This window comes from Pollicipes pollicipes, unplaced genomic scaffold (assembly GCF_011947565.3).
Source record: "Pollicipes pollicipes isolate AB1234 unplaced genomic scaffold, Ppol_2.1 Scaffold_4751;HRSCAF=5608_pilon_pilon_pilon, whole genome shotgun sequence".
Taxonomy (NCBI): domain Eukaryota; kingdom Metazoa; phylum Arthropoda; class Thecostraca; order Pollicipedomorpha; family Pollicipedidae; genus Pollicipes; species Pollicipes pollicipes.
In genome coordinates, this window is record NW_023596549.1 from 245,461 (window position 1) to 260,548 (window position 15,088).

Here is a 15,088-nt window from a genome sequence, read left to right on the forward strand (position 1 = left end):
GCCGCGGCCTCCTCCCCGCTGTCACCCGCACAGACACGTCTCCGCCGGGCGCTCTTACGCGCTGCTCGCCGGCCAGCCGCACCGGAAACCTTGGCCTTTGGCTGGTCGCGATTGGGTCACTGTCCAAGACATGTGCTTGGAATAGGGTACAGCTGTGGAAAAAATTGCTTCCATCGTGCCCCTCCCCCCCCCGCCATGTCATCGGCAGGCAAGTTCATCAAAGGTCTGCGGATTGTGGTTGAATCTTTTGCGTGGTTGTGTATGTTTGTGTGGTTGGCCAAAACGTGTTGACGGTTAAGACTAGGCTTGTGAAATTCGCTGTTCAACCTGATGCTAAAACGTAGTGGCATCAGTGCTTACCATATGTCTACCAGTCTACAGCCATGGTAACGGGGGTGCCACGTAACATTCTTATGTGTGCTGGACTCCCCCCCCCCCCCCGCCCTCCCAACAATTTCAGAACTGCAACGTTTTGCACACAATGATGCGTGGGAAACATAACTAAAATTCTAAACTGCTATTGGAGCCCCTTCAATCATTTTTAGAAAGTGCTCTTCCTGACCGGCATGGTTCGGCTAAAGCCTAGTATAGGCATTTGCTTGATGCTTTTATTTCTACATATCGCAATAAGATGTACGTTCTGTATCATTTAAGCATGGAGTACTAAATTGTAACGCAATAGTGAAGAACGGCACCTACCCAACAAAAAAACTTCAGACCAGTTCAACTAATCTATAAAATGTTCTAGGCACCCAGCCGCTGGCGCCAGCCCCCAGCCGCTGGCGCCAGCAAACAACGATTTCACAGCGGGAGTGCGTGTCCGGCGCTGGCAGCGGGCCCAGGTGCGGTCACCCCTCCCACGCACCCCGCCGCGGCACGGCCCCTGACGGTCGGCCGAGCGAGCGCCAGGCGCTCTGCCGCCGCGCGCCGCCGCCGCCGCCGCCGACAGCGGGGACGGACGGCCGTCGGCGGCGGCGGCAGTCGGCTCCGCAGGCGGGGTTCGCCAGGCCGCCATGGCAGACTGCGCCAGGGTGTTCGAGGCGTCGTCGCCCGACGGTCAGATCAGGCTCTACCTGAGCGCGCTGGACTTTGTCGAGCACGGGGCGCGTGTTGACCCCATCGGTGAGTGGGCGCCCGCCCGCGCAAGGACCGGGAGGAGAGTCAGTTGCGGGGGAGGGGGGGGGGGGGGCGGCGCTGCGTATGCGTGACTTGCAGCCTTGCAGTGGGTTGGTAAGGTCACTGGATTTGCACAAGTACTTGTGAGCATGCCCATGCGACCAGAAAAATCGGAACGTTGCGCGGGGCATTGTGTTTACTAGCATTACGCCTTGTGCGGAGAGGTACAAACAAGATAATGGGAGAAACGAGAGTTAGCGTAATGTAGATGATGACAAAACTAAGCGGATCTGTGCCTTTGAAAACCCATTGCAACGGGTTTGACATCCGGGAACGTGGGTACGTCACAAAAAGTGGATGACTCTTATCACGCCTTGAAGTAGCCTCTTTCTATCCAACGTCGAGTGACTCATGCTAATATTTTACGGAACACAGAAGAGTTATGGCCTTCCTGGCTTTGTCGGTCGACCTTTATGGTCTTATAAATGCCCTGTCGCCCGTCCTTTATAAAGGCTCGACAGACAACGGTACACACCGAGGGGCGTTCGCGCGGTAATCCACAATAAATTGCTCGAATATTGGTTAACTTTGCCCCTGGCCGAGCCTTACTTATTTCCGAATGTTTACTAGTTTGCGTTTTAACGAGGGTGAGCAGGACCCTGCAAAAATGCGTATGTTTAGTGGATTTTGGTCGCTCAGACTACAGCTCCGTACAGTTTCCGTAAATCGATCTCTCTCGTTTAGGCTCAGCGTGTAATTTTTGAGACTGAGTCTCCCAAAGGCGACATTGGCCGCCCCTGTTCAATGGCTGGCACACCTGCGGCTTTGGCAATGTTGAGAAGGCCCCGGAACTCGAAGACGACGGTGTGCTTTCCTACATTGGACGGTTGGCTCCACGGCCTATGAAATCTGGTTGGCGACATCTAATAGCAATCCATGAAACGCAGAAAAACACCATGGTCTACCATCGGGAGTCATTTTTACGTAATGACTACAATGACTAATGATTAATCATTGGCATACGGTCGACACTGGGCACTATCGGCACTAGATCGACCGGCGCGAGGTCGACAGGTAACCCGCGGTATTCCACACTTCAGACTGTACGGCTGTAGTTTCTCTTCGGTTAAATATGATTAGTTGCGTTTCGTATCATTGTGACGCCTGGTCTCCGATATATGGGCCCAGGTTTGACCCCAAATAGCAGTTTTTGCAGCTAGCATATTTTACGTATCTTGTGTGGAAAGATGTTTTAGCCCCAGTAACTGTTAGAAAAGGGAAAACATGATTTAACAGTCTGTACTGGACGTGGCCTGTACTTTCGCTTTAATTCCGGTTACCATTTCTGCGTTTGCTTTTCGTCGTTTTTTGTTAACACGCTCTTGGGTTCGGGTCAAAGTGACCCCTACCCAAAGATTTTTCTAGAATGATGTTCAAATAGCGCAGCGTATTCGCGCCAAACTTGAATAGCTGTAGAGAATTGAATAGCGGATCGTTTGATGTAAAAACGTTAAATACAACTCGTAAGGCTGCTGACCTATGGTGGGTTAATGTCTGACCATGACTGTCAGTGTAAGGCTGCTGACCTATGGTAGGTTAATGTCTGACCATGACTGTCAGTGTAAGGCTGCTGACCTATGGTAGGTTAATGTCTGACCATGACTGTCAGCGTAAGGCTGCTGACCTATGACTATGACAGGTAGGTTAATGTCTGACCATGACTGTCAGCGAAGAGCACTTTTAGGAAACCGTTCAAGGTAATACAACAACAGAGTTTTCGACGAAGCCATATACACATCTGAAATAGCTTGTGAAGCAATAAACCAATTGAGTTTGGAATCATAACCAATGTCATTGACCTAGGGTAAGGCATAGACAGAGCAAGGTCAGAACAAGGTCAAAACTAACCTGCTTTTTTACTCGTGTGTATGGTTTTGGAGGGTAGAGTCTGGCGCTTATTTTGAATTTATTAATGACAGGGACCGCACCTGACATTCTCCATGGATCTCTGAAAGGTTATAGTAGGTCACTGACCTAAAATAACCCAGGTTAGCATTTCGTTGGTAGGAACAAACCACCTGGCATTATCCCTCACATTGTTTGGCCTTATTTGATCTTAAGCTCATGGCCTAGAAACCTAAAAAGTCTGACACAGATGAGTTCGCGTGCAGAACAAGACAGCATGTGAATTTGGTGTCTAGCTATCCAAGTTTTAGAGATTTTACTGACCCCTCACCCGAGCAAAGGATCTTCACCCGGCCACCCGGTCGCGTTTTAACCTTAGTTGCCGTTAAAAACGCTGATATTATCGGAATTTTGTTAAACGATTTAGTCTCGTGGCATTACACTGAGTGTGACGTCACATGCAGCCAAACAGCGATCGGCTACGGACTTTGGCGGCCAGGCAGTTGGTTAATGGTGTCGTCAATCCTGACGACGCATGACGGTTCTCTTCTTTTTGTTCAATTATGCCGGTTCGGAGTGAACCGATGGACTAAGTGTACGCAGGCTCCTATCAAATGTAGATAAATTATTTTAGTCGCAAGGCGCAAGGCAACATTTGCTTACTGCGATTTCACAGACAAGTCATCCCTGATCTAGCACCTTGCATGCAAATACCTCAGGTTATATACAATACAATACTTTGTTGCATAATCGAATACTGCTTACAGCTGCAAACTGGACAAAGATACGATCGGCAGCTGAAAGCTCCTAGAACGCCCAGCCGCTGAGATGGATCCGCCTGTCTTCGCCATGCTTGCCGATCGTTTCTGGCTGTTCACCCGATGCCCAGTGCACATACCCGGCTGTCAGTCGCACTCCTGACCGTTTCACACTGGGTTGGCTGCGGGTACGTGACTTGAAAGGTCTTGCCATGCGGGGGCGTCCACGACAGGTCTTCACTAAGTGCGCAACCGCTCGTCACCTTTAGCGTGCCTGTGGCGGGGGCACTCAACCGCCTCTAAAGGTTGCTGTGCATTCGCTCTCGCAGGAAGCATGTGGGAGGGCCGGCGCGCCACGGCCATTTGTGGCAATATTTGGTAGGTGTTGGTCTTGCTGAACCGGCTGCTCGCCCTCCCCCCCCCCCCCCCCCGCTCCGTACAGCAGCGAAGGGCGAGTATATCGCGTCTGGTCGGCGCCAGCGTTCTCAAGATCCCGCATTGGAGAGAGCGTGAACGGACCTCAGCTTTCCCAATGTGATTATTGCCGATTCCGCTCCGCCATATTGTTAGCTTTGTCACTGTCACGATGCGTTCTCCACGTTTTGTGAGTGGAAGATGCTATGTTTTGCTCGCGTTGTGATGTCACAGGGAAATCCAGTCTTATCAGCGAATTGTCTGCGATTGCGTGCAAATTTGCACGGTACAACTTCCGCTGAGTTGCGATTGTATCGCTGAAAACTGCTTGGAATTGTGACCAGCAGTTGCAAAAATTTTGGCTTCCAGAACGCTTAACAACCGAGTTGGGTGGCCGTCATACGAAACAAACCATCACTGATCATGGGAGAAACACTTAATTGCAGCCTCGGTCGGAACAAAATATTTCTCGATAGCTTGTAAGAGTTGCGAAGGATTTGCATTCCTTTCCCGTTGGTAGTAATACATGGCAAGAATGTTGTGGCGATGCCATGCATATGCTAATCGTGGTGATTTCATGCACAACTCAGCGCAGGATTTTCAGCACAACACCTCCGGTAAAGAGACATTTAACCTCATGAGGGCGGCCTAACAAAGCTGCACTGTTTCTTGGGAACAAACAAAGGAAAGAACATAATTATGAATGACACCATACCAGCAGCTTCAACAGAAAATTAGGGCAGATAGCATACTGAATGGTAAGGCTTGGCAGCTATCGGCATGGTAGATTCAGAGTTATGAACGGTCTGCAAACAGGAATTTTGGACTCGGTGAAATTTGACGACTTTTGATCCGACTTAGGGTCACCAAATTTGGAACTGCGAGAGGGATCAGGTATGGAGCGTCCAGTGGTGAAGATATGGCAGTGATCGGTTCGGTAGGTTCTGAGCTATAGGTTGTCTGCAAGCAACAATTTTGGACTTGGCCCATCGGTGGGCGAAAATGATGGCGTTTCTGAAATAATTACCTTTAAACACTTAATACAATCAGTGACAAAGGTTATGTGACGCAGTTTTGAGCGTGTGCACCCGCAAATCTTAGTAACAAAAACCTCGGCGCTACGCTTTGCATTCTCCGTAGGCCGCGCAGCGTCAGCCCAGCAGCTGATACTGAGCCGTACCCAACGGATGGACGAAAATTATGATGCTTCTGAGAGAAGCGCCTCTGAACGCCTCAGGACATCAAATGCTTAGAAGACAGTCTGGGTGCATTTTTCACGTGTGAGATTTTTAGATTTATGATAAGAATGGATTGGCCCTTAAAGCGCCGCGGAGTGGTGCTGGGATCCAGTAGTGGAACTGGAAGAGTGAATGTAAAATTCACGGTTTCCGTGTTTTTGCAGCTATTAATCTGTCCAGGTTAATCTGCCATATTAACACGGCGCCCACCATCCGATAGAACTTGCAGTGGCCGACGCCGTTCGGTTTTATGGATGCTGCAGCCCAGGCCATCGCTGTCCTTGCTCTGGAGGTTGTGGCGGGCATGTTTAAAGCTTTTAAAGCAATTGATTTCAATAATCTAGTCTGAAAAATGGACGCTCTTAGGCAAACATGGGGTGGCCTTTTTCGTTTTTTTATTACTTATTTTGACCCTCTTCATTCAACAATATTCCCTTCTGCTATGTTTCGATAAATGCACGCTGCCGAAATATCAACCTAACTATATCTCTACTCCCCTGGTTTTTCTCCGAGGAATAAGGCTCATACTTATATATGTTTTATCGAAATGTTCGGCGTTAAGAGAAACAGTCACGGGGAAAAAGAATGCTAAACTTATGAAGAGGACATAGCACAGCTTTTGTTTCCTTGTTAAAGAATGATTTCTCAGCGGAGATGCGATGCCGTTGACGCTGGTGTCGCATCGCCACAGCTTGTGCTTCCTTGTTAAAGAATGATTTCTTAGCGGAGATGCGATGCCGTTGACGCTGGTGTCGCATCGCCACAGCTTGTGTTTCCTTGTTAAAGAATGATTTCTCGGCGGAGATGCGATGCCGTTGACGCTGGTGTCGCATCGCCACAGCTTGTGTTTCCTTGTTAAAGAATGATTTCTCAGCGGACTTGATGCCTTCAAAACCAGCTAGCATTACATCTGTATGCAAGCTGCACACATTTGTTATCCGTGTCGTGTCAAATTGTGCAACATGAGCATAACACTGCACGTAAATACCTTTGTGCATTTACGCGGAAGCCAAGCAGCTGAATTCAGATTCATGTTCACTGACATATAAACCTTCTTCAAACATCTGACGTTATACAGGTGTACGTTTGGCATTCTCTGCCTGAACACAGCCCGGTGTCGGGCCTGCCCCGTCATAAAGGACGTTAATACAGCAGCATTTGATGTCGTCAAGAGCTTGGCAAGCACTTAATGAACCGACCGCCCGGGGGAAACGCTGCACGCTCGTCATGAGCCTAGCCGGCCACCAATATCCCAGCCAAAGCACACAGCCCGGAGATAACGCTCTGGAAATCATGCAAAAATTGACGATGATCCAGTTTTGTTCATGCTTGGCACACAAACTAGGACATTGCTTTCCAGCGTTCAGCTTACAGCGTCCGCAAATGCATGATCATTACAATACTGAAACACTGAGCGTCACAGTTCAAGGCGTGACGGCGTCATATCCGTGTCTCGCCATATCTAAGCTCTCACATGGGCTTCCACTACAGCTCTCGACTGCGGCGAAAACTGTCAACACACGCCATACTTCCTGAACCAGAAGGCTGTAATGTTCTAGCATGCCAAAACTGTTGATCATTCACCTTAATCAATAAATTTGTAATGTAGTGATTTCTTGGTGCTTCATTTGGATTCACTTGTCCACGTTGACCCCCTGCCGTCGCTGTTCTGGGTGTGTTGAGCCTGTTTGGAGTCGGGAGCCCTCGGCTTCAGATGACCTTGAGCATCTGATCGCAGTGGCAATTTAACTTAAGCACATGCTTTTGGCGGCTGCTGCTCTATCTAAGAACAACAACATATGTGAGCTGCTCCAATCTATGTTCTAAATGTACCCACATTTGCAATCTTTTGTATAGATCTCAACACCCATATCGCACCGCTGTTCACTTTTCTGAAAGCCTTTTCATGGCATCCGCAGGCGTGGTGACTGCATTCACAGTGATAACAATTTATTCCACATTGTTTACAAGCACGCCCACTCATATACCTACACCTGGATAGGGAGACAGGCAGATAGTTGCATAGATTGATAGACATATAGATAGATAGATGGATGGATAGATAGCTAGATGAATATATGAATATAAATGTATATATATATATATATATATATATATATATATATATATATATATGTAACGTGGATTTACATATACATACATAGTTGTTAACAACTCCATACAACTTTTAACAACTTTAACAACTCCATACAAAGTTGTTAAAGTCACAGTTATGTCGCCTATTATTAGTTTTACATGTGACTCATACTATATATATGCACATATATATATATATATATATATATATATATATATATATATATATATATATATATATATGACAAGTTTGCAAACATGACTTTAGCAACCTTGTATATTATATATATATATATATATATATATATATATATATATATATATACATATCAAACAAACTAACTCCATGCTTTGTTACAAACCAAGCAAACAAACAAACAAATAAATCGAGCGAACAAGCTAACTCCATACAAAGTTGTTAAAGTCACAGTTATGTCGCCTATTATTAGTTTTACATGTGACCCATGCTATATATATGTACATATATATATATATATATATATATATATATATATATATATATATATATATATATATATATATATGTGTGTGTGTGTGTGTGTGTGTGTGTGTGTGTGTGTATATATATATATATATATATATATATATATATATATATATATATATATATGTATGTATGTATGTATGTATGTATGTATGTATATGTAAGTCCACGTTGCGCCTCCAGCAGTCATCCACCATTACGGCTCTAGTTGATACAAGTGGTGCACGCTCGCTGTGCTGTGCGAAGAGGCAGCACTGCTGGCATCGGCAGTGCCGCCAGCAAGGATGCAGTGCTGACTCGTGTTTCAATGATAAGAAATTGGTCTCAGTTAACACTTGTAAGCGGTCTCACACCCATGGAACACTCGGAAACATTGTTCCTGTTCAACGCGCTCAGGACATCGAGCAGATAGCATTTAGTTGTAATTCCGGATCGGCTCGCCACGCGGAGGCGCGATGCCGTTGACGTTGGTGTCGCATCGCCTCAGGATATAACATTGGCTCGTCCCCCAACGATACACAGTGGGTCCTGATTGGATTTTGAAAGCTTTTAATGTTCGCGTCAAATGGCAGTCCTTTGCCAGTGGTGGCTGTGTACTCATTGTTGCTCGGTCTTCGCGGCATGTGTCAAATGGCTGAGTCTTTGCACTGGTTTCTCCTACATATGTGAAAAACATGTTCCTGCTAAATGCCAAAGCATGCCCTCCCCCCGCGGTGTGAGCGACATCGGTAATGGACGGGCGTGAGTTTATGTCGTGGATTGCCACGCAGATCACGGCAATCCGCGAAGGCGTCTGCGCTGCGCGCCTGGCTAAACAGATGCGTACAGAGTGCGGGCGAAGACGAGTGGATTAGATCAGCTAGAGCCGTGGTGGTGGATGATGCTATTGTGTCCTGTCGGAACAGATCTTTTGCAAGCGTTCAATGGATTTTCGTTGCTAGTTTTCCCTGGCAAGAGTGTTTGTCCGATCCACGCGAACCATGCTCCATTTTACTTGAGGCGCTCTAATCCATCGCTAATCCATCAAAACGCCGATATGAGTCAAGAACTGGTCCAATAAATTAATCGCAGACCTCAATCGACAAATTGATTGCATCCAAAAGGCAGGTCCCATTATCTCCCTTCGCCCGTGTATATTTGGCTGGCATGTTACATTGCTGCACATTGCTGTCTTTTTATTTATATTTTATTTTGTTTTAAGACCGAGTCCGAACCTATTGAGTGGACGGCCTTCTAGGCCCGGAGCTCACGCTAAGCAGTGCTTGTTGTGTGAGCCCCACCCCTGCTATCCGACCATGCAACTCCAGGCCAACGGCAGAATCTGGTGGCGATAGCAGAACGCGCCGTAATGCCTGGCACGGCCCGTCTGGCCCTCTTACGTCCTGTGGCCTGTAGCGTGGCCGCCTACGCCGGACCCAGGTCATGCTTGTCGAGGGCAAATAGCGAGTGTCTGAGGGGACTCGAGATCACCCCGCCACGGATGGGTGAATCGAAAAGTAGGCGCTCTAACCCACTGACCAAATAGCCGGACGGCCTCTGTCCCAGATGGTTGGAATATAATTAGTTATGTTCTACATTTCATTGATGGCTGCGTCTAAGTCACTGATATGCAAATATTTCCTGCATAGCTTGCGGGCTAAGCTTTTCATTGTCGCTCTGCGACCATCTCTGAATTATAATGGCTTAAGGTGGGTGGTGTCGATGTCCCCAACCTGATATCTCGAATTATGTTGGTCTGATTATGTCGCGTGATGGCTTAATCTGGTCATCAAAGATTGATCTCCCTCGTAATGTATACGAGCTCCAAAAATGCCTTAAATGGCGCGCCTATGTACGGACAGAATGGAGTAAAAAGAATTTGGCGATGTCCCGTCTTTAGTGGATCTCAATGACGCTGAATGCATAAAACAGCGGTTTCAAGCACCCATATAGAGCATTATGCGATATGCGTAAAGCGCTTTTATGTCAGTGGTACAGGCTTAAGTATACAGTTAGGGTGAAAATCACACTTGGTTGATGCTTCTCAACAAAGCTTCTCTGTTGACCATGTCTAGAGTGGCCTAGAAATACTAAACGTATTCAGAAATGATACATTGTCCCACAAACAACTGACCTCTGTTCCTTAAGAAAAAACTGCTAGCGACGGCTCAGGTCAGGAAAGTATAACCTATCAGACGATGCTATTTGGATGTTATGATATTGAAATAACAGACTGACTATAACGCTGCGGCAGTTGATAAGCTTGTTTGTGACGGCGTAATGGCTGTAAGAACACACTGGTCAGTTGTTTTTGCCGATGGTGTACGCCTGAGCCGCTAAATGAGAGGGCGGTGCCATTGCCACTCATGGCATCCTGTCAAACATTGTGTGGCGCTGCAAATAATTAGTATACCTGTCTAGGACGCGTGCAAGTGCAGCTCGTTCCCTGGACTAATTTCCTCTCCATATTACCTGAACCGCTCTTTCTCCGTTGTTTGTCGTTGCAATATGCAAAGTTTTTAAATCACCGTAAAGTATTGGTTCGGAGGTATCCCACTCAAAGTCATATTGTCCGGCGCCGCTTTATTCATGACTACGTGCACATCTGCAGCATGATGATTGTCAATAAATATGATACCAGCAACCGGTAAAGAAAACTGCAAGCAATCTGTGCGCATGCCTTCAGAAAATATTCAAAAGCTGCCTGGGATCTCCCAATTAATTCGTTGCTGCGAATTGCATTTGCCCCATCTATTCCAACATGTTTCAGACCGTCTGACCACCAGCTAAAGCTACCCGTGGTCACCATCGGCACAGCTAACAAAAGTCACCCAGCCTCCTGTTTTCCGCGCCGTCAAAAACTGCGGGAGCTGAAACCTTTCTCAGTCGCATAGCGATCTCATTTCTCCGCCACTGCCGGAACCGCTGGCCGAAACAGAACTGCTCTGGACAGCCGACCGATTGGCTGTGCACCCGGCTTGGCACGCGACCCACCAGGTCTGACACGCACAAGCTCCTGCCGACACGTAGAAGTTCCCGTCGACCTACCAGGTCCGACACGCACGCGCTCCCGCCGACCTACCAGGTCCGACACGCACGCGCTCCTGCCGACCCACCAGGTCCGACACACACGCGCTCCCGCCGACCTACCAGGTCAGACACGCACGCGCTTCCGCCGGCCCACCACGTTCGACACGCACGCTCTCCTTCTGACCCACCAGGTCCGACACACATGCGCTCCCACCGACCTACCAGGTCAGACACACACGCGCTCCCGCCGACACGCCAGGTCCGACACACGCCCGCGTTCCCACCGACATGCCAGGTCCGACACGCACACGCTCCCGCCGACACGCACGCGCTCCCACCGACACGCCAGGTCCGACACGCAGGCGCTCCTGCCGACACGCCAGGTCCGACACGCACGCGCTCCCGCCGACACGCCAGGTCCGACACGTATGCGCTCTCGCCGACACGCCAGGTCCGACACGCACGCGCTCCCGCCGACACGCCAGGTCCGACACGCACGCGTTCTCGCCGACCGGCCAGGTCCGACACGCACGTGCTCCCGCCGACCGGCCAGGTCCGACACGCACGTGCTCCCGCCGACCGGCCAGGTCCGACACGCACGTGCTCCCGCCGACCGGCCAGGTCCGACACGCACGCGTTCTCGCCGACCGGCCAGGTCCGACACGCACGTGCTCCCGCCGGCCGGCCAGGTCCGACACGCACGCGTTCTCGCCGACCGGCCAGGTCCGACACGCACGTGCTCCCGCCGACCGGCCAGGTCCGACACGCACGTGCTCCCGCCGACCGGCCAGGTCCGACACGCACGTGCTCCCGCCGACCGGCCAGGTCCGACACGCACGCGTTCTCGCCGCAGAGGGCGTGCTGATGGTCAGCCCGACGTTGGAGGAGCGACGTCGCGTCTTCGGCCGTGTCACGTGCTCCATGCGCTACGGCTGCGACGCTATGGAGCTTCTGGGCCTCAGCTTCGAGGAGGACGTGGTGCTGGCGGCGGAGCAGATGTACCCGCGGCTCACCGCCGACACCGAACCCACCCAGCTGCAGGTCAGTGTCCAGCACCGAGTCGGCCCGGCTGATGAATCGGCCATATATAGTACAGCCACGCGTGAAATAGTGCAGGCTGGTTCACACACGCCTGCACTGCATACATACACCACGCATTCTGTACATGAACATTTGATTCGCGCTTGATGCATTGCTATTCAAGTGAACCATATCACATGCCGATCTCTGAAATTCGAGATACAGAGCTGAGTACACGGCCAGCGACACTTGCCGGGTCATGATATTCGTTTTTGTGTATCATTTTACGGTTCCCATAGTTATGGGCAGGCAACATTTGCGGCTAAGGATTATGGACTTCTACTTCACTTCATCTTGCCTGTTGCGGGTATGACCAACATCGTTGTCCGATACGTATCACAATATGAAACTTTTTTGTTCCATCTTTCCATGTGGCGATAGGCTCTGTGACCAACGTCAATAAGCCAAAAACCGGGCAGAGAAACTCAATTTTACCAAGAAAGAGCCCAACCTGCTGCCTTCTCGGCTATCTGATTTCGTATAACGAACGTAGCCAACCATCTGGCTCATGGTTGGGGGCTGCACTGGGCCACACACATCTGGACACTATCACGTATGGCTTGTCCACCCTTCAATATACCAATATACCAGTCTGAACGAAGATGCCAAGCAATCATTGTTTGAACCTTTTGGAATACTACCTCATTTGCTTTACGTTTTCTTATGTCTGTTCTTTTTTAAATTTGTTCACTCGTGGCCATGAGGATTGTGCCCTGCCCCAAAGCATCGAGTATTTTCAAAATTGTACGTCAATGATTGACTGACACCTTCGTTTAACCAGGTACAAGCCTGGTACATTCGAGGTTGGTTATTGTCATCATAACAACTCACCATGCCGAAAAAATCACAGCGCCGCCCATTTTGGCTCATTATGCTTGCCTACGTAATCCAGGTAACTCCTCTGTCTGGGTCTCTGGGTGCGGTGGCTGGTGTGATCCACTGCTAGCAATCGGTGTCGTGTGTTCCGGGCAAGGCACATATCCCTCTGAACCACCCTGCCAGCCCCTCCCCCATTGCGTGGGAGCATGTTACGCATTCAGAAGCGCGCGATGCCGATGGAAAACTGGCAGCCCGCCAGCATCGGCGTTTCAAGTTGTGAAATGTCATCTCTGGTCTATTTTTGCGCAGATTGGTAATAGATTACCGGCTTAATGGAAGTCAATATTTCAGTGACGTCTCTGACTCCATCTGAGGCGTGTCCGATGCCCAAGGCTGCGAGCCTGTGCTGAGTTGTCTGCTGAGTTGTTGGTGTCCCACCACGGTGTTTGGACTCGCCGCATGAGCCGCCTCTGGCCAAATGATGGAGCTTCTCACCAAACATGGCGTGCTCTGTGCTTAGCAGCATAAGTCCATGCCGGCTCGGTCAACGGAGCTTGCCTCGTCGGAAACTATGAACTTTTCTTCAGTTCAGACAGACCTGGCGACTCCTTGTTTGTGCGCCTGATGGCACCAGACCGGTGCGATCGCTTGGCTGGACGCTGGAGCATTTGGCCTTCGGTAGCTGGGCGCGTGTCCGCTGGAAGGAGCCTAAGCCTATACGGGCTGGCACATGTTCCACAACGCTGTTCCAGATGAGACCGAATTCATTCTGGTGATAATTTAGAGCCGCGGCCTCCTCGGCTTTATCGAGCTCGCCGGCGCGTGGATTCGAGCGACGTGACCCGGGCACAGGTCCATCGAAGCAGGACCAGGAGCCTGAAGGCAGCAGCATAGATGCGGGTTCCTGATGAGTCATCGCTATCAGAGTCACCACCGGAGTCCTCGGATTTCCCCCGGCCTCCCAGCGCAACCGTAGGATCGACTCGGCCCAAGCTAGTGGTGCTCTTGCCAAGCGTGGAACACGGCCGGCTGTGTATTACCCACGGTTGGAACACGTCACTTTCCCCGTCCTCCTGTTCAGGTCGAGGAAAAGGCTCACTTTGCCCGAGCGAAACAAAACTATTCTATACAAAACTATAATGTGCATGCCTACACTGCCTAAGAACGTGGGGCATAGATGTCGGGTTCAGGACAGTCCAGATCCAGGACTTTGTCAGGGGATATTTAGGTCACTTATTTTTGGCATAGGAATTGATGATGGCGACAACTAGGAGCTCGATATCTTTCTTCCTTTTGTCATGTATCCTGGAAAAACAGCAGGATCTGCTTTATTTCATACATTTTGGAGCTCGAAAAGCCAATATTCCATACGGACTTCCATTTATTTTAATATTCAGTATTGTGAATATATTCCGACGATGCACATTTAAGGCACTACAGCCGTGCAGCCTTGTAACGTCCGTAACGCTGGACCTGGCTTGGTGGGCTCGATGTCAAGCGTCACAAGCGCGTCTTGCAGGATATAGAGCGCCGCGGACCCGCCGCGTCCCAGGTCGTGATCACAAAACGATGACGTCGTCGCGAGGCTGTCAGATGGTGCCGCTGCAGCTCAGGTCAGCCCGTTGGTATGGAGCGGTCACGACCTGGCAGTCACTGGGGCCCCCACTGGGCAGGGCCAGTGACGTCCGGCGACGAGCGCTGCCCGCTCGATCAGACCCCTCGTGGCAGACGCACTGCGCCAAGATCTGCCGCAGCGGACCGGTGATGATATCTGGGTTTATGTACGCCTCGGCTGTGCCGGTGGATAGGAGGGTGGTGTGCGAGACAGCCGAAATCGAGCGCGGATGGAGAGCCCGGCTTGCAATGTAGTCGCCTGGCTCAAACAAGCGCATTCCGATTACACAGATCAGGCTCACCCACCGGCCGAGTCCGTGGCGTACTGCCAGCCCGGAGCTGCGAGGTGTGAAGCGCGAGAGACCTCGCTCGGTGAAGGCCGAAAGGTCGACTCGTGGCTTGAGGACTAGCCAAACCTATCAACCCAACGAAACACGGTCAAGGATACTCAGTGCCGAGCGAGAACTTCGTTGTTCTGCCATCAAAGAAATACTCGCGTAAGACGACGTGGGAAAGCTTAGACCAACTTTTGT

The 15,088-nt window shown here is 50.0% G+C and overlaps 1 protein-coding gene across 1 annotated transcript in view; it reads left to right on the top strand.

The window, feature by feature from the left end:
* Window positions 1-1,008: 1,008 nt before the first annotated feature.
* LOC119099630 (phosrestin-2-like) overlaps window positions 1,009-15,088 on the top strand; it is an 84,907-nt gene continuing 70,827 nt past the window's right edge. Inside the window, exons 1-2 of the mRNA XM_037222698.1 lie at window positions 1,009-1,122; window positions 11,896-12,083. Of these exons, the coding sequence (XP_037078593.1) occupies window positions 1,014-1,122; window positions 11,896-12,083 (297 nt within the window). The 5' untranslated portion in view covers window positions 1,009-1,013. The remainder of the gene's footprint in view (window positions 1,123-11,895; window positions 12,084-15,088) is intronic.